Raw genomic sequence first — 24,105 nt, forward strand, 5'->3', positions numbered from 1 at the left:
AAAAGAGGACAGTAGCCCAGAATTTTCTACCAATTTTGGACACTCTTAATGCCCCCCTAAGTAGTTTGTACCTTTAATCCTCACATCCTCTGTTCTCTCTACTTTCTCCAGTTAAAGAATTTAGGCAAATCCAAAGGTATTTCTCTTTATGAAAAGGCTTTAAGCCTTTGCTCTTTCTAAGTCCTGTAGAAATGAATAATGCAATACACAAAATAAATACCTTTTAATGTCATGAGCTTTGGCCTTTGCACACAGGCAAGAGAACTCCCAGGTCGGGGCAGGATGGAGCCAAAAGGTAAATGAATCTTGCAGTTTAATCTTTCTTGGTTGTTTTGCACAAAGCAAGTTGATTCAGTGCAAGAAAGTTAAGAATTAATGTCCCTTGATATAGGAAAGCAATGGAACCTCTTTTCGCCTGTGGCTGCAGATGGACTGTAACATTTTCATGAAGAGAAACTCTAGACCCCTTTGGCTGTTTCTTAGCTTTCTTTTGCAGGTCTTTGGTCAGACACCATTTTACACTCTTGAAAATTCATAGTGGAGCTTGTGGCCAGAAATACCCCATGACTTGGTGAGTATGATTCTTGAATGGTGTATGGTTTGGGATGGGGGAAGAGGCAGCTGAATTTGATGTGTGGATTCAGAGAGGGAGAGGGAAAGGAGCTACTGAGGGTGACTATGGAAGAAACTATAAAGCAGGTAAGTAGGACAAACAGCATCAAGCCAGGTAGACATTTCTGCTTTTTGCATTTTTTCCACTTGGGCAAGCAACTGCTGGTGAGTTCTTTCCTCTATATTTTAGTCCATGGCTAGCAAAAGGGATTAACCTCTCGTGTCCACTGTGGTCGTTGGGTAGTAGGTGCTTGGAGGACTGTGTTGAGAAGAACTCTGAGGCCACACCTAAGCCAGAAAGAGTCTGGGAATTGGTTTGCGATGCTTGCCATGGGTGTGAGATAGGCAGTGCAGCCCATGGGCCACATAGCAATTATTCGCATTGTAAGGTGTAGCTCAAGTCAAGATGACACTCGACAGTTCCTAGTGACTGCTTGACCATGAGACCTATCTTTCTCCCAATCATTTTTTCTCTTTATATGTTTTTCCCTTGTCCTTGTTCACTGTCTTTCTCTTCTCCTTTTCCCCCCTTCCTGTTCTCCTTTTCCACTCTGTAGACCTTGGACTCACCAATGGCTTCCTCATGCCCTACCTGTGACATGTGGCATCAGAAAGATCACTCAGCCATGCTCACAACAAGGTTTTATTATTCTCTGGGATCTGGAGAGCTGAGAAAGACACTCCACTTGATTCTTATATTTGGTTTCTTTAGGAGAACCCCAAGACTTAAAATTTTCTTTTCTTTTCTTTTCTCTGGTAGTTACATCCTTCAGGGATCCATCCCGTATTCTAAATGATGTTATGTGTAAGTGTTTGTGTGTTTTCGTTGTGTTGTGTAGGTGATATGGGTTGGGAGCTTGTGAGAAATTGTAAATGTGCTTACAAAGAAGCAAGTTGAGTAGAGTTATGACTTGACACAACAGACCAAAATTTCTCCTGCTTCTCTTCTCTCAAGCAAAACTTAGATTTTTTTTTTTACTTTGACCTTTTCTTAAACAACCTCACCCAGGAATAAGAAAGATTTTTCTGATGAGAAAACAAGCCTTTCCTTTCCTACCAATCAGTCCTTTGAGAACCTCAACCCCAGTCTCCGCTTCCCTTAGATACTATTTTTAATCAACACACCTCTTCTCTAGGCCAAATACTACAAGCATGAGGTTATTTATTGCCCTTGGTAAGCTGCATTTCTTAGCGATTCAGTTCCATTTCTCTTTTCTGTTCCTTGTTTGTTTGGACTCTAGATTGTAAAGTACAAAGGATTATTGACCTGGTTGGAAAAATACCAGTTACCTTTCTTCTGTAAAACCAACTTGTGGTTCCATTACATTCTCTGTCAGGAGTTCATCAGTTTCGTTCAGTCCCCAGAAGGAGGTAAGCCGGCAGGGGTGTGTGGGGAGAAACCTGGGCAGCTAGGTTGCACAGCATCCCGTGCCTGTCAGTCCTACAGTAAGGTACAAATACGGGCTGCCTTCATGGCCTTAGATGTACGGTTGGCTCAGGCTGTGTTGCGGCGAAATCTTAGGCTGAAAAATCGGAACCAAGAGCAACAAGCAGGAGTCTGATGGGCTGGGCTGTTTGTCTCACTGCAGCCAGACATGAGAGAGTTAATGACGGCCAAATTGCTTACAATATGTTCAGAATCAAAGGTAGCACCACCTTCACTGTTATCACCTGGCCTGAGCCACCATCATTTCTCGCCTGGCTATTGAAATCATCTCTGAATCAGTCTCCTCACTGCTGCTCTTGTTCTCTGCTCCCAGCAGCCAGGGTGAGCTTTTTAAAACATCCATTAGTTCATGTCACTCCTCTGCTCGCTGACCCTCCCCACCACCACCACCAATGGCTCCCATTACAGTGTGAAATCCAGCGCCCCTAAAATGCCTTTCCAGGTCCTAGAGACCTGGCGCCATTGCCTTTCTGACCTCATCTCCTGCTTCTCTCTTGCTCCCTCATTGCAGGCAGATTGGCCTCCCTGCAGTTCCTCAGACATAGTGGACACATTCCCAGTTCAAGGCTTTGCACTGGCTGTTCACGCTGCCTGGAAGGCTCCTCCTCCATGTATTCACATGGACCTCCCTTCACCTCAAGTCTCTGGGCAGTTCTCACCTCCTCATTGAAGGCTACCCTGATGGCCCAATGCCCACTCATCCACCCCTGCCCTAGCTCTCCCTACGTCCTCCTTTCCTTTTTTCCTGTAATGCTTATAACTTTCATTCTCACTAGAGGATGTATTTATTATGCTTATTGTATATTGTCTCTCTCCTCTGCTAGAGTATAAGCTCCTTGAGGGCGGGGATTTTTGTTCTGTTTGTGGATGTATCCCAAACACCTAGATGGTACTCGGCACTTAGTAGGCACATAATAAATATCTGTTGAAAGAATGAATGAATAAGATTTCCATCTAGGGTTGATTTGACAACTTGATTCTCAGCTCAACTAGCCAAAGGAGAAAGGAAACCAGGGAACGTTAAGATTCCGGAGATCCCACTGAGTAAAAGGTTGTAACAAATCGCCCATTGTACTCACCTCCCTCCTTCAATACATTGATATGTATTGGGAACATCGCTGTCAGCTAGGGACCATAGAAGGCAAGGGACCTTCGATGGAGGGTAACTTTGATCTGTGGATTGTACACATGCTTCTGTGTCCATCCCATGTCACTTGATGAATGTCCCTAGAGGGTCTGGTGCCTAGCTTCAAAAGCACCGCATAATCAGGGCCCAACTCATCTCACTGGTCACCATCTTTCCTCACTCACACTGAGCTAGTGGGGGTCTGGCCATGTGCAAGGCTGAAAGAGGGACCGGGGGAAGAGCTCGTTTCAGTTTCTCACCATGGGCTATTTTTTCAAGATCACTTTGTGGAGAAAAGATGGGGCATGGGGATGAAAGCTCAAGGCTCATGCTTCATTCCAAATGAGAAATGACGGTAGCTTGAGCACAGCAGACACAGAAGGTTGTGAACAGATTTAGAATTTATTTTGGTGAGAGAACCAACTGGACTTATTAATAGATTGGATGTAGGGCATATGGGAAAAAAGAAGCAAACAAGACTGATAATTCGTAGGCAATTATGTGGATAAATTTCAGAACATGGATATCATCTGTCTATTTATGATGATACTTGTCACGGCACTTGAAAAGTTCATCCACGGAGAAAAGAGGAAAAGTGAATTGCTTGAGGATTAACTCGGGGGCACTCAAGGTTTAGGGGTTGAGCAGAGAAGCAGCTGGCAAAGGACACTGTGGAGGAGCAACCACTGGGGAGGAGAAGCAATAAGTGTGGTGCTGCAGGTGCTAAAGAAGACAGGTGCAAGAGCGAAAGGGTAGTCAGCTGAATCAACTGTGGTGTGAGGTTGATGAAGACAGCGAAGGACCATTGGATTTGGTTGCTATGAAGGCCATGGGTAACCTTGACCTCCTAGGCTTTAATAGGAAGGAATGGATGAAAGCCCCGATACACATTCTCACAAAGACCATCCAGCCTACCTGAACTCCCCATCTTTGGCTCTCCAGAAAGATGGAGACTTGCAGACCTGGGTTTGCACCCTGGCTCTTCCACTTACTACCCATACGAACTTGGGCGACTTAGCAATCCTTTCTGAGCGTTAGTTGCCTCTTCTGTAAAATGGAAATAATTACATCTTATGGCATTGTCATGTTTGTTATGGGATGTCATATATAAAAGCATTAGGCTCTGGAAAGCGGTAGGTGCTCAAGAGGTGGTAACTATTATTCTTACCATAATTTTCCTCTCCTGTGTTGCTTGTTCAGTGCATTCTAGGCAGGCAAGCTCCCCTCGTCTCTGTGTAACCGGCGCTTCTGCTTGACAAGCCCAAGCACAGAATCACTTTGCCTAACACAGTACCTAACATGAACTACAAGCTCAATTAAATGTTTGTGATAATGGCAACTGAATAAGAAATATTTGCAGCATATCCACAGAAACGCTTAGAGGATTAAAGTAGAGAGTACAGTGATCAGACCTTTCCTTTTCTACAAGGACCCCCAAGGTGTGTATTGTTCCCGAATTAATGGAGGGCTGAAATTAGGCTCCTTTTCCCATTTTTAAAGAGCAGGATGCCTTTCTTAAAGCTTACCCAGGAATTAATCACTGAGCATTTTCTATTGTAGATATCACTACTCTCTAAGGTAGAAATGTCACTCAGAGAAAATCAGACATTCAGGTAATTCAAAGTTTTATTGAATATGCTTTACAAATGGGCATTTGATTGTCATATCCAAGTACTCACTACAAATCAGAAAAACAAATCTTACTTTTAAAACTTAAAGCAACCTTGCTGCTCCTAAAACCTTAAAGAAAAGTCTTAAGTTTTTTTCTTCCAGTACTTGTTAATTTCATTCAGTGACACCCTTTTTAGACCACCTCCTTTTTAAATTCTATTTATTTATTTATTTTTGGCCATGCCCTGTGGCATATGGTATCTTAGTCCCCAACCAGGGATCGAACCCGCACCCCCTGCGCTGGAAGTGCAGAGCCTTAACCACGGGACCACCAGGGAAGTCAAGACCATCTCCTTTTCAGAAAGAACCTAAGACACTGTTTTTTCTCACAGCTCCTCTCATTACAAAGCTTCATCTTCACCACCACAGTGAGGATAAATGGAAAGAACATCAGACTTCATGCCAGAAAATCTTTTCAAATTCAGACAGTGACACTTCCTATGCATTAGAGTAAATCAACACGTCTCTAACCTTAGTTTCCTCATCTGCAAAATGAGGATCGCAACACGTATCTTACAGGATTATTTTGAAAACGAAAAGAAGTAAAATATGCAGGTGTAATTTATAACTTATAAAACACCATCAAAATATGTCCTAGCATTATTACTCATGTATGAAGAGGGATCGTTCATTTTTCAATGCATATTTATTGGTCATTACCATGTGGCAGACATTTTGCTAGGCTGTATGATACACATCAAAAAATATATCTATCATGGGCCCTAAGGAGCCAATGACATATATATCATTCCAGTGGGGAAGAATCATGCTCTGGGTGGAGAGAAACATGCTCTTGTGTGGCCATGGGTGCTAAGAAGCCAGAGAGGACACTCAGACAGGGGTGTGGAAAGTGAGGGCATTCAGAGGACTTCCTGAGGGGGTGACACTGGAACTGTCTCACTGCAGATCGAAAAGCAAGACATCACACTCAAGTCAGTCCTCTGTGAGGTGAGCCACACAGTCCACAGTCCTGGGCTCCCAGCCAGTTCAAAGGTAGCACAGCCCGCTAAGGCAGAAGTTCTCAACCTCAGTGTCACTGATAATTCTGTTCTTCCGGATAATTCTGTGTTTCGGGGGTGCTATCCTGTGCATATCATAGAATGTTCAGCAGCATCCTTGACCTCTATCTACTAGATGCCAGTACAACCCCCCACCCTCAGCTTTGACGGACATTTTAACTGCCCAATGGCCCCTGAAGGGCAAGATTGCCTACAGTTGAGAAATACAGCCTTGACATAATAGAAAACCAACACAGGTGATTCTAGAAGGAATGCATTTCATACAGTTGGTGCTTAGACTTATACTAGTTAGTGCTCAACAAATATTGAATGAATGAATGAGCCACCCAGAGCCCATTTGACCTTTTGGGTCTCATGTAGAAGAGCTCTGAGCTAGTAATTAAGTTCTAAGGTGCCGAGTGAGAGGTAACAATAACACCACGTCCATTTATACTGCGCTCTGTGCAAGTTGTATAATCTGGGGCAAGTAGTTCAATTTCCCTGAGTCTCTCAGGCTCTTCAGTTCCTAAAAGGGGATATTAATCTTATCTTGCAAGGTTGTTGGGAGAATTACATGAGATAATTGATGTAAAACATAAAACATTAGAGGTTTAGGAACTCACTCCTTTGGTGCAGTTGACAAGAGGAATCTTAGCAGGATGCTCTCCCAGCTCCTGCCACTAAGCTTTACCCTTAAAAAGGACTAGAGTGGTTTGAGCATATGCTTGTTTTTGTTATAAACGTGGAGAATGCTGAGCACGGCACCAGGAACTGACACATCAGCTATCCAATTCATTGCTCACAAGCAACCAGGTTAGTCAAAAGGCTCAGGGAATTCCCTGGTGGTCCAGTGGTTAGGACTCCGTGCTTCCGCTACAGGGGGCATGGCTTCAGTCCCTGGTGGGGGAACTAAGATCCCACATGCCACGTGGTGCGGCCAAAAAAAAAAAAAATGTCAAGAGGCCCAGAGAGTTGTGACTCGCCCAGGATTACACAGCAAAAAAATACTTCCCTGAATTCAAAAGGCACTAGGGCTGGCCAGCCTGCTCACCACCACCACCTCCATCACATCTAGGCTTATTTAGCTGTGAGTTTTTGGAAAATGCTTTGTGTATTCTGTGTTCTGTAGTTTCCTATAGACATACATGACCAGATCGGGAAATTTCTCCTGAAAATACTGGGAAGGTTCTCCAATTTTTGACTTCATCCTGAAATGAAACATAAATATTTTGATATGCTTGCCCCAAACTCTGCATCCCCCCTTTATAGCATATGGCCCTGGAAACCTTTTTTGCTCCCCTGGTTTCTATAGCAGAATAAATGAGGACTTTGGAATCTGACAGAGCAAGATTCATCCCCTGACTCTTCAACTAATGGACTAAACTTTGGCAACTTAAGTTTTATGAACCTCAGTTTTATTATCCATAAAATGAACATAATACTATCCCACAATCCCTTATCTACAATGCTGAAATCCAAAAAAGACCTCAAAACTGCAAGCTTTTTGTGAGTTTACAGCTAAGAATTTTGGCAGCGAAAGCTAATTGGATTAACACGGGGCTACTCTTCCAATGCTACATTCGCTTTACCCAGCCACGCAGTCCCCTGTGTTTCTTCACACAAGAATCGCTAGCCTACTGTTAAAGGGGGCTCAGCAAAAAATGAAAAGGAAGAGGAGAACCTGCAGGGCATGTCCACTGTTGACTGTAAGACCCTTGTGATGGCCCTTTTCCACACAGAAGGAGGAATGACTTTCATCAAAATAAATATTCTTCTTTCTATCAAATTAGCAGATATAAATTTAGAACTGGAATTTTTCAATTATTCTCATCTCAAACATGACTTCTCATACATGACTTACTCTCGATTCTTTTTTTCATTGATGTGCTCTCCCAAATTCCGGATGAACTTCAGCAGGTCACCCACGGTGTCCTGATAAACGTTGCCTTTTTTATAAAACTCATTCATTTTTTCCATCACAAATTTGTCAATCTAAAAAAACATTACACAAGAATGTGGTGGCAACACAAAATAAATCCTGAATGTTAGTACAAAAAGGCAGAGTACAAATCTGAATATATGTCAAAATTTCCACTAATTGATAAAGCAAATTAATACAAAGAAAAGAATGGACGTAAGCACCGTACACCACAACGCTAACTGTAGTTGTGTTTGGATGTGGAATTATAAATAACTTTAAATTCGTGTATCTATTTTCCAAGAGAATTGTTTTCATAGAAATTAACTACATTAAAACATGGTTTAGGAAATCGTTGGCTACTATACGAGGAAATTTGCTCACTATACTCTACAGTAGCACTGTCCTTGTGGCCACCCTTCCAATTTCATACTTGATTACATCTCCTCCTTCAAGAGGGTTGTCCTGACTGAAACCAGGCGTTGCAGCCATTGCCATAGTGAGTGTGGTTGTTCTTTGTTTTGTTTTGTTTGTAATTATGTTTCCAAAGGTTACATGTTTCTCCTTGTCCCTAGGTGTCCCAGGGCAGCTGCTGTCATATTAATAATGCCTTCCTGGGCTTCCCTGGTGGCGCAGTGGTTGAGAGTCCGCCTGCCGGTGCAGGGGACACGGGTTTGTGCCCCGGTCCAGGAGGATCCCACATGCCGCGGAGCGGCTGGACCCGTGAGCCATGGCCACTGAGCCTGCGCATCCGGAGCCTGTGCTCCGCAATGGGAGAGGCCACAACAGTGAGAGGCCCGCATACCGCAAACAAATAAAATAATAATAATAATAATAATAATAATAATGCCTTCCTCTTGTAGATGGCTCTGATAGGTAGAAAGAGTCTGGAGTAAGAGAATAAGATGCAACAACCATGAAGCCAGAGGGTCCCTTAGGAAGAGTAACTGGTGACTAGAAGCCTGCCTGGGGGTACTATGTGTGGAGCACATGTGAGAAATGCTGAACATGTATGTCTGTGAGAAGAGGCAGCCATGTGAAGAAGGTGGAGTCCACACTGGAAAACTGGTTGCACGCCCAGGAAAATGGGCAAGTCACCAAAATCAACAGGACAACAAAGCTGAAAATGAAAAGATAAGACTTGAAGTCAATCAAAATTCAACATATGTCAATGAAATTTAAGGGAAAGAACCAATGAACTGGGAGACAAAAGAACAGAATTCTCTTTCCAGCTCTGCCAACCTCTGGCTTTCCAGCCCTGAGTATTTGGGGTTCCACCTCTGAGCCTCAACTTCCTTGGCAATTAAATGATTTGGTGGACTTGATGGCATCATAACATTGTGCAGTGAGCCGCTTTAGCGCGTGGCCTTTTTTTTTTATTTCCCATTTTTTTATTGAAATATAGTTGATTTACAATGTTGTAATTTCTGGTACAGCAAAGTGATTCAGTTATACATATATATACATATTCTTTTTCACATTCTTTTCCATTATGGTTTATTAGAGGGTATTGAATATAGTTCCCTGTGTTATGCAGTAGGACCTTGTTGATTAAATACGTTTTTATATTTTTATTTTTAATCAGTTTTAAATGTTTCTCTAGGGGAATTGGCACATTTAATATTTGGTCTCATTTGTATTATCTTTTTTTCTGTATCTCTATTTTCCTATTCGCTTTTCAATTCTGTACCTTCTATTACAGTAGATTGGGTATCCTTTTGTCATTTGTAGTACAATCAGAATAAAATCTTATGTAAATTATCTGAGGATAAAAAAGTAGTTCTACCATAATTTTTCATGTTTATAAATAGAACTGAGGCTCCTTTCTCTGGATGATAGAGTCTTGCGTCTTTGGGTTCAGCCCCATTTTCTCCAACCCCCTTGTCTCCCAGGTTCCTCGTTGTTGTATCTTGTTCTCTGGAAACACTTTTTTTTTTTAATTATTTATTTTTTGTGTGGTACACGGGCCTCTCACTGTTGTGGCCTCTCCCGTTGCGGAGCACAGGCTCCAGACGCGCAGGCTCAGCGGCCATGGCTCACGGGTCCAGCCGCTCCGCGGCATGTGGGATCTTCCCAGACCAGAGCACAAACCCGTGTCCCCTGCATCGGCAGGCGGACTCTCAACCACTGCGCCACCAGGGAAGCCCCTGGACACGCTTTTTAAAATTACATTTTTGCACCTTAGAACCCACTTGTATCATCACATCTGATGACTGATAACGTTCCATTACCTCCATAACCTTTATCTCTCTAGTGATATTTAGCACCTTATTCGTACTTTCCTCTTCATTTCAATTCTGTCCTTCCTTCTTGTGCCTCTGGACCTTTGGGCTTTGATTGACAATTTACCCAACACCACTGCATTTTCTCAAACCTTGCTTCTGCTTTCAAACAGAAAGTAAAGGCCAGATAATTAACCTTCAAGAGAATGACTTTCCTATATGGTCTGAAAATAATGCTCCATTTAACACTGAGTGGAGAGTGAGAAAAGAAGGGAAACAATAGCTTTCATCACCTGCTTCTTCTGTGCTTTGTGCTCTATACTTCTCTTATTTCTACTTTTGCAACCACTTTTACTAGCACTTCAGTCTTGAGGTTGGATTTCTCCTTTCTATTGCCTGTAGTACTGTTTCTCTGTCTCAAGACATTAAAAAGAAAAAGAAAATGACAATCTCTATCAGCTACAGGTTAGCACATGGCCTTTAAGCCAGAGTGCCCAGCTTCAAATCCTGCTGCACCCTTTACTGATTCTGTGCCTTTGAAACAAATCACTTGTCTGTGCCTCAGTTTACCCACCTGCAAGATGGAGCTAATTGCCTCAGAGGCTGTTGTAAAGATTAACTGTGGTTACTCATGGAAAGTCCTGAGAACTACAGCTGCCATGTAGTTAGCACTACGTGATCGTTAGCTATTACTATCATCTGCTCTGGTTTCAAATGTCTTTGTTTCTACAAGTTTAATTTTTAGCTGAACTTTTATAGACATTCATTTAGCAAAGAGTCATGGCACACCTACTCCATGCCAAGAATACAATGACAGACAAGACAGCGGATGGTCTCTGCCCTGTGGAACTTACTGTGTAGCAAGAAAGAGAGACGTTAAGCCAGCAATTATGAGTGTGATATGTGGTCTAGAGGCAAGCAAGGGAAGGAAAGAAAAATGAGACGCAGAAATGAAGAGGTTTGAAAGAACTCTTCAGCTCTTAAGATAACAGAAGCTGCTGGTCTCACTCAAAGACTTGAGAGCTATGGATTTTCCCATAATGCTTTGCCCATGTCTCTGGGGTACCCAGCATATATCCCACAGCCATGATTCTGTGGGTCTCTCCGCCCCACATGGATGCTGTACTCTGTTTTGTATATCTCTGACCTTGCATGGGCCTAACACATACTGGTACTTGATAGATGTCTGCTCATTAATAATAACGAAAGTTCTGGTAGTACTGACTAGACTGAAATGGTGATTAATTTTTATGTTCCACTATATTGAGTGGACCTTCTCTGGAAGAGGAGGAATTTGAAAGATCATCTTTTTTTCTTTTCTTTTTTTTTTCATTTTCTGTTCTCTCATACAGAAAATAGGTGTGTCTATGTACACGGATGCTCAGGCAGGGCTGTTCACTGACAGCAGAGGGAGCCAGTCTCCCTGGATGGAAATGCCCCATGGGGGAGTCCCTCCTTTGGGCTAAACTCTATTTCATCAGCTGCTCTTGTCACAGTGGAAATAGAATTATTAGTCAGACCTCGCTCAGAAAACAAGGCTTGAGAGAAAGAGTCACAGAAAAGAAAAAGGCTCTTGGGCTGTGACAAGGCCATCCTAAAGAGGAGCCTGGATGAGTCTCTCAGGAGGGCCTGGCCTGGAGCAGAGACCCAAAGGGCAGAGGGGACCTGGGATGGGAGGAGGGAGAGGAAAATCCCCTTTCTCACCACTTGGTTGGGCCAGGCCCGTAGTATAAAAAAGTTAGGAAAACCAACATAACACATGACACAGATTCTTATTCCTGGAATAACTCCCAGACCATAGGAGTTGTTCGCACCTTAGTTGTCCACTGGGCAAAACTTGTGGAAAGTTCAGATGTTCCAGGTTGCAGAAGCTGGAGGATCTTGCTCTCAGCATTTCTCGTTTTGATGTCAGATTCATTTCCCACATCCCTAAGGGTCCTGTAGCGGCTGAGAATGACAGAATCATCACGGTTGTTCCATCCTAATTCCATCTAATCTTTACAGAACTATTAGATTTTGGCTTTTGATAGGAGTAGTAAAAGCATGTCTCTAAAATCTGCATAAGGGGAGAGCGCTCTCTCTCTCTGTTTTCCCTCATCCTTTTTCTATTCTTCAATGGAGAAAACCAGATCCAGAGAAGTTCAGTCACTGCTCCAATGACACCCAGCCAGGAAATGCCAAGCTGAGAGAAAAGCCTGGGTTTGCTGACTCCCAGCCTGACTCCTGCCCACCTCACCATGATGGTTAATTTTATGTGTTAATGTCACTGACCACACAGGGCCCAGGTTAAATATTATTCTGGGTGTGTCTGTGAGGATGTTTCCGAGGAGATTAGCATTTGGACCAGTGGACTCAGTAAAGCAGATGGCCCTCCCCAATGTGAGTGGGCATCATTGAATCTATGGAGGGCCTGCCTAGAACGAAAGGGGAAATTCGCCCCTCTCTGCCTGGTTGCTTCAGCTGGGACATGGCTCTTCTCTTGCCCTCAGCTGTCCCAGTTCTCAGGCTTTCAGACCCTTACTGGAATCTCCATCTTCAGCTCCCCTGGTTCCCAGACCTTTGGATTCAGATTAAATTACACCATTGGCTTTCCTGGGTCACTAGCTTGAAGATGGCAAATAGTGGAACTTCTCAGCCCCAATATTGCATGAGGCATTTCCTTATTTTGTACATATATAAAGAGCCCTGACTAATACACTCACTGTCTCTGTCCTGGAGGCCTGTAATATACACTCAGTTTTCCTTACCTCGCCCAACTCCAAAAGAAGGGATGACCCAGCAGGCCACTCAGATGGTCCTTCACATTGTCCCCAGGGGAGAACAGGTGACGAATGAGGTCCCGAGTTTCCTTATCTGGAGAAAGTTGAATCAACTCTCCATGTCTTAGATCCTTCAGCCTCTCAAAAGAAATGTCTCCCTGGTTTACCACGTACAGGACCAGCAGTCCCAGGGCCTACACAAAAGCCATAAATCAAGCCAAAAGCGCTTATGAATTTTCGCTCTATTTGGGGAACTTTGGAGGGTGTGGCACAGGCTATGAGCAAATGGAAAACGGGTAGAATCTCGAGGGGATTCCACAGCCTGGTCAGGGAGAGAAGGCATGGGCTTGTGCACAGAGAACTCTTCAAGGTAGTATAGTCTAGGATACTACCCCTTCAAGGTAGTATAGTTTATAGGTTTAGGTTTATAAGGAACAAAAGATAATCCCAGGCCAGAGTTGTCAGGGCAGACTGCTTAGAGGAAGAGGAATTTGAGCTAGACCTCCAAGTACGGATAGAATTTAGATAAACAGGGGGAAGGGAGAAGGTTTTAAACAAGGGGGATGCTCAGAGTCTGGGTGGGAACTGGGACTTTGGGTCGGGCCTATGTCAGGCCACAGATAAAGGAGCCAGACCAGGTCCCGCAGAATAGAGGGAAGGCCCCAGGAGTCAGGGCACAGCAAGGGAGGAAGGACCAGGAAGGAGGCCAGCATAGAAACTGCACTGGGAAGGACACCAGTCAGTGAAGGAGCTAAAATCTGGAGCCGCTGAACCAGAAAGGCCAGGCATGGATGGAGAGTTCTCGTCTATTGGGTTGGAAGTTCAGCGCCCTGGAAAACTCCAGGCGAGAGCTGCGCTGACAAGCTCAGAATCTATCTGGCAGCCGTGGTCTGCAGAGGCTACGTCTCTGTTCTGTCTCCTCTCTGGAGAAACGGTTCTTTCAGGATCTCAATCTTTGGGGCCAAGTTTAGTCTCTTTTGAGGTGCGGATCGATCCCATCCCTCCGCTGTGCTTGAGAGGGCCTTAGTCGCTGGCCCTCCTAGGAGTTTGGCACACGTGTTTGAATAGAGTGGGAAAAGAAATCTCATTTACTTTGTCTTTAGGCAGAAAATACCTCCTACAGGAATTGTGGAATTATTTTGGAGAAAATCTCCTGGCGGTAATTCTGGAAGAACTGTGGCGTGTTCAGTGTATTTACTATTCAGCCTGTGGGGTCAGAGAGAGATCTAAAGACATAGAGAAAGGGGCCACGGCGATGGTCAACCCCACACCCACTTGGCTGCCTGCAAGGGAGTGAAGGCAGTGAGTACCAGGGAAATGCCGTGAAATGTCTTTCCTTCTGGTTGAAATAGGAACATCCTCTAACTGGCCACAGGGAGTAAAGTAATGAATAAAGAAGGAAGCAGATAGATGGAAAAGTAAATTGTTTGTAGAAATTACCTTTAGATCTCTCTTGATTTCCTGTGGATCTCCGGTCCACTTGATGCTTTTATCGAAATCTGCCAGGTAAGCGCCATTCTTGTAATCTAAGGGAGAGTTTGTAGAGATGCATTGAAAATCCTCATTCTCCACATGCTGTAATTAATTTAAATAAGTCTGTAACACAATGTACAACCTATCGTCTCTGAGGAAGACAATGATAAGCTCATATCTGCTTTGTTGTTTGCTTCTCAAAACACTGTCATGTGCACTGTGCCGTTTGATCTCTCAGGTATCTGCCAAGAGCAGGACTTACATTTTATTTGTTCCAAGCCAAGGGGTGGGGAAGCATGAGGATAAGTATAACCAGCTCCCCAGTCATGCAACTCCTGGGGTCAAAGAGCACAGATCTGTAAAGAAGCTGCTGGCAGGAGTTAAGGTTACATCCTATAGCTAAAGAACAACTAAACAAGGCTCCGAATCCAAGACCACCTTAAGCATAGCATTCCACCAAATCAAGCCCACTGGTCACTGCCCACTAAGACGTTGTAATCTGTTACCACGAATAAACCATGTGCTGGTAATGAGTCACTGCCTCCTTGCCCCCTTCAGAATCTTCCTCCCTTAAAGGAAGCCACTAAGTCCTCAGAAAGAGGGATGCATGGAAGAGAGAGGTCAGGAACAAAATGAAAGGTGGGTGAGTCAGTAATTTGTCCTCGAAGAGGTGGCTTCAAGGAGTCTGAGAGGAAGGCTGGGTAACCCCACACAGGATGATGGCCAGTACAACTGTATGCTTCTCAAACTCCTTTCATTATGAACTTAGACATCACAGTTGTGAGGAAACTCAGAGTCTAACAAAAAGGAACCCACTAAATCATTCAACAAGTGTTTAGTGAGGGGAAAAAAATGATGGCGAGGAAGGAGAACACAGTCCTGGCCCTACAGAGTTTAGAGTCTCTGGGCAAGGGGACCGATACTAAAGGAGGATAAACATTAAATGAATTGCAATTTTGAAAATGCTAGCCAAAAGTGCAGGATGCCCTAAAAGTGGATCACGAGAAGAGCTACATGGCTGGGGTGGGGGTGCGGGGAGGGTGGAGAAGTTTTCTTTAAGGAAGAGACACCTAGGGAATCCCCTGCTGGTTCAGTGGTTAGCACTCCAAACTTCCACTGCAGGGGGCATGGGATCAATCTAGTTGAGGAAATAAGATTCCACATGCTGCATGGTGCGGCCAAAAAAAAAAAAAAAAAAATGCAAGAGACGCCTAGACAGAAAAGATCAGAAAGTAGAATTTGGGTAGGTGAGTGGAATGGGGAACAGAGGGAAGAGAGGATTCCAGCTAGGAATGCGTGGAGAAGTCCACTCTGGCAGAAGGAAGGCCCAAGTGTGCACTTGGGGAGGAGGGACAGAGTCAGAAAGTTGCTTGTGATGAGGGTGAAGGGGCAGATGGGGTGCAGATCATAAACCACAGACCACTTTCGATTATTTGAAGTGATAAATTCCCTTCACTTATTTAAGCCACTTGGAGTCGAGTTTTCTGCTACTGACATTTGAAAGTACCTAATGGAATACCTCACATCTCTTCTAACATTTGATTTGTTTTTTACACGCCCCAATTTTTTATTTTCAGTTTCAACAGATATTGTTAAAGTGCTATAAAAAGTTTTAATGCTTATGCCCAGTTTCTGCACTACAGTGTAGAGAGGGAATTTGGCCCTGCTGGCACCTGATTTGGTGCCAGTGGAACTGGTTTCATACTTCTGGCCTCCAGAACTGTGGGAGATTAAATTCCTGTTGTTTTAAGCCACCAGATTTGTGACAATTTCTTTTAACAGTCATGGAAACGTACACATTTGGTTAGCTATGTTTCTTTGGGTGTAAATTCTTCTGTTTCATGCCTCTCTTTCATGGTATTGGCACCTCTTGCATATCCTAAGTGATTTTCGACTGTAAGCCTTACTTTGCAGTCGAGACTCCCTGATGTCCTGTGAGTTGTTTCTGTTAATGCCACCCAACAGAGTGGAGGAATGGAGGCAGTCGTCAGAGCTTCTGCTTTGCATTTTATTCAGTGAAGCTCGGGGGTAAGCAGGACATGCCACTTAGTAGCTGCTTTGGCAGAAATCTTGCATGTTTAACTGCTCTTTGTTTCTCTTGATATCACCAATGACCCAGTGTCTCAAGCAGTCCCCCTGTCTGTAGAAGAAAGGTCTGTCATAGATGCTTGGTCCCTGGGGAAGAGGGGAAGCCCAGGGTTTGATCTTCCTAGTGTCGACTGTCGCAGCAATCTGCCTGCTAGCTGGTCCTTGGTCCTCTCCTGCTTCTGGCTTCCATCACTTTGGAGTGGCACTTTTCTACACTGTTCCTACGTTCATAAGTAATGTTTATCTGTGGCTTCCTGCATTTGTCCTGGACTCCTGTATTATTCTTCAATCCCATCCTATCTATGTTTAGTCTCTCCATGATTCTTCAAGGATTTTGTCCTCTAGGAATTCTTTTTTTAATGTTGATCTCAGTTATGAATTCATTTAAAACTCTTTTCCCATCATTAGAGGGATTTAATACAGGGAAGAGTCTGCAGTATGTGCTAGGTTCGCCACCTTGAGGCAGAAATATAATCAGTTCTTTACTGTTCAAGCTTAAGAATGGAAGAAGTGGTGCTAGAAATTTCAAAGAATAGGTAGTCACAACTTATTTTTCTTTAGAACGTGATATGTGATCCTTTTGCATCAAGATCAGCAGGTAAACTTGGGAAGGACCTCACCTTTGGCTGAACCTCAAAGACTTCCTTACTGGGTAGAGTTGCACGTATTTCTGGCCCTTGTCAGTCTCCCCAGCGAAGTTGCTTAAAACCAGGAAGGAGTGCCACAAACACCTGTCCTCACACTAAAACCAGATCTTACGTCTACCTATTTCTCTCTTCCAGGACCTTAAGTACCGTTCTCTGACTCTCAGTACCCACATCTTCTTTTTGCCCTGGTCCCTTACACCAAGCTGAAATGTCAGTGCATGTCTGTAGGTTAGGTATCTGCTTCTGCTTAGCCCTCTAGACAAGCACCTGGCCTTTGTTGGGCACTTACAATGTACAGATGACTTGTCCATTTGACATACTGCACTTAGACCTCATAACAACCTTATGAGGGAGGTATTATCAGTCTCAAGTGAGGAAACCAATGCTCACAGAATTAAGCGACTTGCTTGAGGTTACAAAGCTACAAAGTGGTGGGACAAGGCTGCAAGGCTCCTTAAATATGGCTGAAGCCAAGGCTATTTTTACTGTCCCACCTTGCCCCCTGGGACTTTACACTCAGCTCTGCTTGTTTTTTTTTTGGCGGGGGGGGGGGGAGTTTTGAATTTTATTTTATTTATTTATTTTTCATACCGCAGGTTCTTATTAGTTATCTATTTTATACATATTAGTGTATATATGTCAATCCCAGTCTCCCAATGCATCTTGCTGCCCCCCCCACTTCCCCCCCTTGGGGTCCATACGTTTGTTCCCTACTCTGCTTCGTTTGTTTGTTTGTTTGTTTGTTTGGCTGTGTTGGGTCTTCGTTGCTGTGCAGGTTTTCTCTAGTTGCGGCGAGCAGGGGCTACTCTTCGTTGCCATGTGCAGGCTTCTCTTGTTGTGGAGCATGGGCTCTAGGTGCGTAGTTGTGGCTCACGGGCTCAGTAGTTGTGGCTCGCAGGCTCAGTAGCTGTGGCACACAGGATTAGTTGTTCTGCGGCATGTGGGATCTTCCCGGACCAGGGCTCGAACCCATGTCCCCTGCATTGGCAGGCGGATTCTTAACCACTGCGCCACCAGCAAAGCCCTCAGCTCTGCTTGTATCCTTGAATGTTGCTTTAGTTTATTTTGGTTTGGGTTTGCAGCAGTGGACACTGACTTGTTCGGTCTGCTTGCAGTATGTTTCACCGTGTCACATCTTAACCTGGATCCCAATTTTAACCTCAGCTTTGCCATTAAGTTTCACTGTAACTGCCACCTTCTCTGAAGGAACACACTTTCTAGGTTTCCTGACTTGCAGACTACTCTAAGAATTCAAACTTCTGGAGCTGGCTCCATCCAAGACCTACAAATCTGTATTTGCCAAGGGCAATATAAGGTTAGCCTGCTATTCCATTGGCATCCTCGACCTCCACGTGGAATACGGGTTATACCTGGTAGCAGGAGAGGTTGCACTGTCACCATCGATTTGTTACATTAATCCTCAAACTGAACAATCCACACTGACTCTAGTTCTTCCCTGTTCTGCCATGAAAATCCTTTCCCCTCGTAACAAAAGGCCCTACGTTTCTAAGAGAACACTGGGGACTTACCTATTAACATGTTTTGTGGCTGCAGATCCTGGTGAGTGTATCCAGACAGGTGTAGTTCCTCAACAGCCTTAAATAGAGATGAGAGGACATTTCGAGCAAACTCATCTTCCTTATTTCGCACAGCCTCCCCTCTGTGGTTGGCCAAGTGCTCCTCCAGTGTGTGTTCACACAGGGCGAGGCACACATACAGAGAGCCCTTGTAGTTCTCACTGCCATAGAATGTCACCACATTACTGTTGATTCGGTTGCTCTGCAACGAGGAGACTTCATTTTGTCCATGTGTGCTCCCTTCATAGAATAGCTTCACAGCTACCTCTTGGTCTTCATAGAACCCCAGGTAGATGCCCCCTTCAGAAGTGTCAGCAATTTTATATTCTTCATCAATAAAGATCTTAAGTTTGCCAATCATAGGGCGGTATATCCCGTGGAGATGTTTCAGGGCTTCCCCCCAGCGTGAGCTCTGTGGCTTCCAGTCTTGAGCAGGAGCGTGAAAATCTTCTACGGCTCCATGCTGGCGAAGAAACTTTGCAAGGTCATGGTCATAATTGCGCCTTGCTATGGCAAGAAGGTCTCCACAATCTGTTCTGGCTCCTTTGCGGCACAGCAACTGGGCAATTTCCTTCAGCTTGAGTTCAACAGCAAGATGCAGTGCTGTTTTGCCCTCATTGTCTGTGTCATTGATCTCTATATGTTTTTGTTCCAGAAGCATCTGTACCAAACCCAGGTTCTTCTTTTCCACTGCCAGGATCAGGGGCGTCTTCTTTCCTTCCCCCCTCACACTGACATCAACCTTACAGTCCAGCAGAAGGCGAGTAATGGCCTTCACCTTCTCATTGTCAGAGTGCAGAAGAGCATAGGTCAAAGCATTTCTACCCATATTGTCTCGGGCATTGACATCTGCCCCCATCTCGTGAAGGAGGATCCTCACGACATCTACATGCCCTTCTTCAGCAGCATCCATGAGAGCAGTGGCCCCTCCTTTCCTAATCTTCTCTTGATCCTGCTTTGTCTTTCGATGCAAATTCACCTTGGCTCCATTGTTATACAGGAACCTTAAGGCTTCGACTCTACCATACACAGAGGCTTCCATGAAAGCTGTGAAGCCATGAACATCGCACTCGTTGACATCTGCTACTTTCGGAAGTAAAAGTTTGAGCACCTTCACATTTCCAGTGATGCCAGCAACTATGAAGGGAGTGGCCCCATTCCTCTTCCGCAGACAAGGCTCAGCACCATAGTTAAGCAGAAGATCCACAATGTCCTCGTTGCCACTTTGTACTGCATTATGCAAAGGTGACCAGCCCCATTCTTCGTCCTGGAAATTGACATCAGCCCCTTTTTTTAGCAATTGCTGGACCAGCTCAATGTCATCTTCTTTAGTAGCTTTAATCAACAAATGATTGTCTTCCTCTGAAACCCTCCCATTAGTAGAGGGTGTGGGTCTTTCCTGAGGATTGTTAGGGCTCTTGGTCTCCATGATGGTAAATATCACTGGTTACAAATTTTTTGCCTTTTTTTCAAGAAAATGAAAAACTTATCTCCTTGGGATTTGATCAAAGAGACGTGGAACTCTTAGAAAATCCTGTCAGGGTAAATCAGAATTATCTGGCTACAGACCACCAGTATCAGGAAGGACAATACTCTTGAAGTCTTCTGACTTTCCACCTGGAGATGAGAGAGGAACTTCATAATTTTATAATAGTGAGAAAACATTTAGACTTCCCTGGTGGTGCAGTGGTTAAGAATCTGCCTGCCAATGCAACGGACATGGGTTCAAGCCCTGGTCCGGGAAGATACCACATGCCGTGGAGCAACTAAGCTCGTGAGCCACAACTACTGAAGCCCACGCGCCTAGAGCCCATGCTCCACAACAAGAGAAGCCACCGCAATGAGGAGCCTGTGCACCGCAACGAAGAGTATCCCCCGCTCGCAGCAACTAGAGAAAGCCTGAACGCAGCAACGAAGACCCAATGCAGCCAAAAATAAATAAATTTATAAAAAAACGAAAACATTTGAATTTGAGAAATTAATTTTACTAGCAACTTTTTCAAAATGCATCTATTATAGAAATTTTTATTATAGAATATTATAAATATATATAAATTTTAAACAAGAAAATTATTACTTTATTCTCCCATTGCCCAGGAACAGGTATTGTTAATATTTTAGTATATTTCTATAGATTTTTAAAAAAATAGTTGGGCTCATGCTCTGTAAGTAACTTTGTATCCTGACTCCTTTCATTTAATGCCTTATTATAAATAATGTCCTATGTTATTACAAGTGGGATTTTTTTTGGTTTTTTTTGCAGTACGCGGGCCTCTCACTGCTGTGGCCTCTCCCGTTGCGGAGCACAGGCTCCGGACGCGCAGGCTCAGCGGCCATGGCTCACGGGCCCAGCCGCTCCGCGGCATGTGGGATCTTCCCGGACCGGGGCACGAACCCGTGTCCCCTGCATCGGCAGGCGGACTCTCAACCACTGCACCACCAGGGAAGCCCTACAAGTGTTTTAAAACATTTTGATGGCTATGCAATATGCCATCAGAGAGGTTTTTCAGTTCTCTACTATGGAGCAAATTTTTAAAATAACTTTTAAAACAGAGTTTCAAAATGATTATTTTTTTCACAATTCGAAATAATGTTAGAGCAAATTTAGCTTACTTTAGCTTGTTTTCTTATGATAGATCTTATAATAGATTTCTTATGATAGATTTCAAAGAACTGAATGCCGAGTCAAAGGCTATGATTGTTTTTAGGATTCTCAACCTATATTAATACATTTTTTCCCAATGCCATATAAACATATTCTTACTAGGAATAGATGGCCTTTTAAAAAAAACAGAACCCTCATTTAATAAGAAAATATGTGTTTTTCATCAGTTTGTGTTTCTGGTTGAACACGCTCAGCACATTCCTGGTTCTTTGCATGTGTGCAGTCCTATTCAAACTAGTGTAGAGTATGGTTAAGAACTCGGACTCCCAACTCAGCAAGATCGAAGTTTGAGCCCCTGGTCGTGTAATTCTAGACTCTTACTTCCTAATCGTGTAACCTTAGATTATTAAGTCTCGATTTTCTGTTCCCTCAAATGGGGGCAACAATAAATACAGTCCCCCGTATAAAGTGCATTGAAGTAGGGAGAGGGGGAAATATTAAGCCTTCAATAAATGGTAGAGCTAATTACGTCCGTTTATGAAAACAAAAGTTAACAAATCCCAGTCTCCCCACCCATGTGCATATACATACTACACAAATAGGGAACCTGGGGTGTCAGTTTAATCCAACTGCCCTTGATCAGCTCTGAGCAATTTAGACCCAATTCAAACAGCAGATGGCAGCAAACTGTTACCTGAATATTTACGTAACTATGTCTGCTGCAAAATTCACAGAGCAACCATTTTTCAGCAATCTCACCCCCTCCGACAGTGTCAAAGCCCTTACCTCAGAGGTCTAATCAAATGTGCAGCGGAAGCACAATCACCCGGTAATGAACTCTCTGGACCCAATGTTTGTGTAAACACTTCCGGTGACAGTGAGTGTGAGGTGGGCTGGAATAAAGGACCAGAGAAGGAAAGAATCTCGAAGAAACCTGGAAGACTCAGGGTTTCTTCGAACTTCTTTCCTCCTCCGGTCTTTTATTTATTCCAGCCCACCTCCAACTGCTAACTTCAGTGTAATACAGTCGTTTAAGAATACCACATCTTGGACTCCTTTTGAGGAAATGCAAATAAAAATGACGATAATGATAATAATAATAAAAGAATCCCCAAGTGAAATATCAGAGTAGAAAATGAAAATAACCCATCAAAAACACTGCAAGGGAAGAGTTCTGCTTTCAGTTTCATTTTCTCCACATGACAAGATGTGCCTGATAAACTGAGATGACTTGCATAAATAATGTGTGGATTGTGACAGAACCCTGGGAATCTCAGGTGGGCTCAGGCCCAAAGGGCCCCCTGGGGCTGACCAGCTGGCTCTGTGAGCTCTCTCCTCTCCTCCAGTTCTACACCCACTGTCATCTCCAGTCCCCAAAGCCCAAGGAATCCTTCAAAGAAAACAACTTCTCAAGCTTTCCCAGCTCTCCTCCTTCTGCCCACCTTACCTTCTAAACACAGACGCCTCTTCCTTGGTTATTTCTCTGGCAGCACCTAACCCTCAAACACTGTAGCCAACAAGGAAACAGTTCTTTCTGGGGCTGGAGCATCGAGAAGCGAGCCAGCTGGGCGGAGCCTAGAAAGGAGAGTGAAAGGAGGAGGGAGGGGACACTGACCACGCCTACACTCAGCAGAGGTGGCCTGAGCTAGTAGCACCTTTAAACCTCCTAGAGGAAAGCAGTGGCTCTTTTGTTTTCTAACCTTTTATTTTGTATTGGAGTATAGTGGATTAACATTATGTTAATTTCAGGTGTACAGCAAAGGGATTCAGTTATACACATACATGTATTTATTCGGTGGCTCTTAACTGATTGCTGAGGGCTGATTTGATGTCCAAGATCGTGCTGCTCAGCCTTCAGCCTTTCAGGTCACAGCTCCAACCTGACCACGTTGTTCCAAACCCCCTATCTTCTTGAGGGAAATGAATGGTAAATAAACATGTATTGGGCACCGACAGGGTGCCTGGCACTATGTTCATTGCATCACAAGAGACTCGGACCCGATCAACCCCTAACAATCTTGATGATGATGAAACTGAGGCTCCAGGAAGCCAGATCAGCCCAAAGCCCAAGCTCCTTCGCTCACCTGGGTGCTGTCAACTCACCACCCTGAGGCGATGTGGCCTCCTGGAAAGGGCACAAGGCTGGCAGTCTTAAGACCTGGTCCTGCAGCCAGAGCTGTGGCTGTTTTGCTGAGTGACCACAGGCAAGTGGTTGAACAACGTTGGGCCTCATTCTCTCATGTTAATATGGTTTTTAAGATTCCTTTCTGCTCTAGAAGTTCCGTTCCTGACCATTTTCCTAGCATGGAGATGCACGCTGTATACTGAAGGCTACCATGGGAAGTATTCCTGTCCTCAAAGAACATCCAGTCTTGCCGGGAGACAAACTTCCTAGAGGGTCATGAACAGCGAGCAAGGTGTGGTGACATGTTGGTCACCAGCGGCACGCCATCCAGACTCTCGACCTCTGTTGCCCCTTACACCCCAGTGACTCCCAAGCCTCTCTCTCTAGCCCCAGCCTCTCTGCTGAACTTCAGACCCACAAATCTAGAACGTGTCCCAAACAGAGATTCTCATCTCTCCCTAAACCTGCTCCTTTCCTTTTTCTCCATCCCCACGAATGGTACCAGCCCCTGAATGCCACTCCCCATTCTCATTCCAATCCCAAGTCTCCTACTTTCATCTGCAAGGGGATGACTACCTCAGCCCTTCCTATTGCTTACTGGAAGAAACTGATGACTTGCTTCTCAGCCTCTAATCTAGTATTACCTGCTTCACTGACTCGCCATAGTGTGCAGGACAAAGTTCAAAATCCTTAACCCATCATTCGCTCAATTAATATTTATTGAGCACTGACAGTGTTGCCAGTGACTATTCTAAATGCTCGGGATACAGTGATTTATCACACAAGTGCCTCGTGGGGGTCTTCCTGGAGCTTGCATCTTAGTAGACAGAAATAGAT

At 44.2% G+C, this 24,105-nt stretch overlaps 1 protein-coding gene and 1 long non-coding RNA gene across 4 annotated transcripts in view; one reads left to right on the top strand and one right to left on the bottom strand.

The window, feature by feature from the left end:
* Positions 1–8,473, top strand: part of LOC132440072 (uncharacterized) — a 48,687-nt gene extending 40,214 nt beyond the window's left edge. The window contains exon 3 of the long non-coding RNA XR_009522494.1: positions 8,348–8,473. This is a non-coding gene — a long non-coding RNA (uncharacterized lncRNA). The remainder of the gene's footprint in view (positions 1–8,347) is intronic.
* RNASEL (ribonuclease L) lies at positions 4,800–22,671 on the bottom strand. 3 transcript variants are annotated; one of them, XM_060035100.1, is made up of 8 exons: positions 22,591–22,671; positions 18,491–20,155; positions 14,194–14,279; positions 12,742–12,947; positions 11,809–11,932; positions 7,716–7,846; positions 7,536–7,632; positions 4,800–7,062 (listed from the first exon to the last, which is right to left on the bottom strand). In XM_060035100.1, exons 2-8 carry the CDS (start codon positions 19,965–19,967, stop codon positions 6,988–6,990), a joined length of 2,196 nt encoding a protein of 731 aa, XP_059891083.1. In that variant the 5' UTR covers positions 19,968–20,155; positions 22,591–22,671; the 3' UTR covers positions 4,800–6,987. The 3 variants fall into 3 exon arrangements, with proteins under 3 accessions (XP_059891083.1, XP_059891074.1, XP_059891091.1); XM_060035091.1 differs by having other exon boundaries at positions 11,809–11,941; XM_060035108.1 differs by lacking the exon at positions 7,536–7,632 and having other exon boundaries at positions 11,809–11,941.
* Between the last annotated feature and the right edge of the window lie 1,434 nt (positions 22,672–24,105).

The sequence above is a fragment of the Delphinus delphis genome, chromosome 1 (assembly GCF_949987515.2).
Source record: "Delphinus delphis chromosome 1, mDelDel1.2, whole genome shotgun sequence".
NCBI lineage: Eukaryota > Metazoa > Chordata > Mammalia > Artiodactyla > Delphinidae > Delphinus > Delphinus delphis.